The sequence below is a fragment of the Mesitornis unicolor genome, unplaced genomic scaffold (assembly GCF_000695765.1).
Source record: "Mesitornis unicolor isolate BGI_N332 unplaced genomic scaffold, ASM69576v1 scaffold36536, whole genome shotgun sequence".
NCBI lineage: Eukaryota > Metazoa > Chordata > Aves > Mesitornithiformes > Mesitornithidae > Mesitornis > Mesitornis unicolor.
Window position 1 is genome coordinate 17,274 of NW_010189540.1, and position 2,692 is coordinate 19,965.

General features: G+C 54.6%; 1 protein-coding gene across 1 annotated transcript in view; it reads right to left on the bottom strand.

The window, feature by feature from the left end:
• LOC104541950 (probable E3 ubiquitin-protein ligase TRIM8) overlaps positions 1–838 on the bottom strand; it is a 4,718-nt gene extending 3,880 nt beyond the window's left edge. Inside the window, exon 1 of the mRNA XM_010186116.1 lies at positions 212–838. Coding sequence (XP_010184418.1) covers positions 212–838 — 627 coding nt within the window. The remainder of the gene's footprint in view (positions 1–211) is intronic.
• Positions 839–2,692: the final 1,854 nt, after the last annotated feature.

Sequence of the window (2,692 nt, forward strand, 5' to 3'; positions counted from 1 at the left end):
GTTTTATATTCCAAGGGGCAAGGCCAGAGGGAATCTGCGTCAAAACTAGGAATAAAAGCTCAATAACCCAAATTAGAGATTTAGCCCCATCCCGAGTCTGCAGATCTGAAACTTGGGAGATGTTTTATCCCTGTGCATGTGGACTTCTCTGAGGGTGAGTGGTTTTCCTAGCGCAGTCAGTGCCCAGGCCACTGTCCTTGCTGCTTCTTACCTGCACTTGGCCAAAAGCCTCCTCCAAAGTGATGATTTTATGGTTCTTGTGGGAGCCAGCAACACAGCACAGGACACAGATGCAGACCGAGTCCCTCTTGCAGTAGCACTCCAGCAGTTTGCCGTGCTGGGGGCATCTCCTCTCAGCCAAAGCCTGAGGATCACAGGGCTCCACCAGGACATGGTCTTTCAGGGGGCTTTTTGTGCTGTGCTTCCTCAGGTGGGCTTGACACAGGGAGGCTTCGCAAGTCAGGCAGGTCTTTTTGGCTGGCTGGGGCTCCTGAAGGCAGAAATCACACAGGATCACCTCATCTTGCCAGCTAGAACTTTCCCCCTTCTCTTCGCTTTGCACTTCATGCTCTTGATGAGTGGGAGCATCCAAAAACTTCTGCATGATGCTGCGGAGCTGGACGTTGGGCTGCAGGGCCGTGGCAGGGTCTGCCTGGGCACAGCAGAGCGGGCAGCTGGCAGGGCCCTCTGGGCTGTGCCAGTGTCTGAGCACCTCCTGGATGCACTCCTTGCAGAAGCTGTGGCTGCAGCTCAGGGACACGGGGTCTCTGTAAATGCCCAGGCAGATGGGACAGGTCAGCTCTTCCTCCAAGCTAGCCACAGCACGCAGCTCAGACATGGTGCCTAACGCAGGGCCGAGTGCCAGCGGGAGGGCCCTGCCGGAAAGAGGAACAGAAAGCAACGGTGACCAGGCCAGGAATCTCTCTCTCTCTCTAGGCAGGAAGGAGCCGCCTTCTTTCACTTTGCAAGGGAAGGCCAACCCTCTCTTCCGCTTAGGAAAGGAGAGGCAGCAACCTTGGCGCTGCTGCGCCGAGCTGCTACCTCCCGAGAGCCCCGTACCAGCACCTCACCCATCACACCCGCTGCTGGGGCCCATTTGCTGCTGTTGTCCGGGGCATCAGAGTCCAGCCACCACCGAGTGCCACTGTGTGCCACAGGCAGCAAGACCCTGCAGACATAAGGAGCTGGAAATGCTCCCTCAGAGTCAGCATGGTGGTGAGGTTTTGGGGGAGCAAGGTTAGTGCTAGAAAAGCCAGTAGGGAGAGAATGTGTCCTTCTTACCTGCAGGAGACTGCTGAGAGGCACAAGGTCCAAGCCTGAGTTTGAAAAGCTATTTGGAGGCAGAGATAATGTATGAAAAATAAAACAAATCTAGCCAAGGACTGAGGGGGAGAGAAAGAGGGAACAGAGACTGCAAACCCCAAAACCAGCAGCACCTGAAAAAGGGTCTCCACCGGCATTTAAAGACACAGCAGGTGTGGGAGGCAGGAGCTGCAGGTGTTTTGGGAGGAAGAGATGCAGAGCCTAGGAGGAAGTGAGAAGGCAAGTAGGAGCAGTTCTTTGTGGGTGTGTGGACAGGGAGGGTAGTACAGCAGGACTGGTGGGCAGAGAGCTCCCAAGAAACTGAACCTGTTCCTGTTCTTGCAAAGACACCTGGGGTACAAGCTGTCACTGACAAATGCTGAGAGTGGCAATTGCATACATTACTTGAAGTACAGTCTCCAGAGCCCCCTGCACAGACCCTGCATGGCCCAGAACCTGAGTCCTGTTGTCAGGGAGCTCCTGCATCCAGGGCAGGATTTGGTGCTGGATTCCACTGCTGAGGGCATAGGTGGGAGCTGAGACTCCAAAGGGCAGCCCAGGATAGCTCTCCAGGCAGTGAAATAAATCCCAAACAGCAGGTGTTAACATGCCAATTTGGAGCGTGAGTCTGGTATGGCATTTCCAAGCATTGCTCTGCCATGCCCCTGCCTCCTCTGCTTACCCACAGGCCCTTCTGTGGACCCTTGCCTGTGTTGCCAGGGGGATCCCACTGAGCTGGCGGACTCTGGGACAGCTGTGGTCTCAGCCGGGCAGATGCAGACACTGCCATGCTGCCCCTGTAGCCCCCTGCAGGCCTGCTGCCCAGGCTGCCTGCCAGGCTGCCTGCCAAGGTAGACAACGATATTATCCCTATTCACAAAAGCCCAGTTATTGACTTATTTTCTCCTCCCACAAGCGCAGGAGTTAATGCTGCCTCCCTTCCCTCCTGTAGCCAAACAACAGCCATATAAGCTACGACAAAAGTGGCACCTGGCTCTGCAAAAAGAAGTCAGTTTATCACAAAGTGAGCCCAAAATGAAGAACTGTCACGCTGATTTTTTTTTCCAAATGAATGGAAGTAATTGCTGAAATTATCAGAGCATCTGAACTGATGTCACGATTCATCAGCTACTCTCTTCTGTCTCTAGGTCTGCTTGCAGGATAATACTCAATAAATAAGTACTAGTCCTCTATTCTTCAGGAAGCTGCTTGGGAATGCGGCCATCAGGCAGCATAGGTCAGGCTGGGAGGACAAACCTCAGCTGTGGGTCTGTCCCTCCCTGCAGACCCTTCTTTCTTGTGCCCCTGCTCCATCCCAGAGCCCTGCCAGCTGGGGATGCTGCTCCCATCGCTTGTACCCACCTTGGGCACCCTGACACTGGCTGGCCCC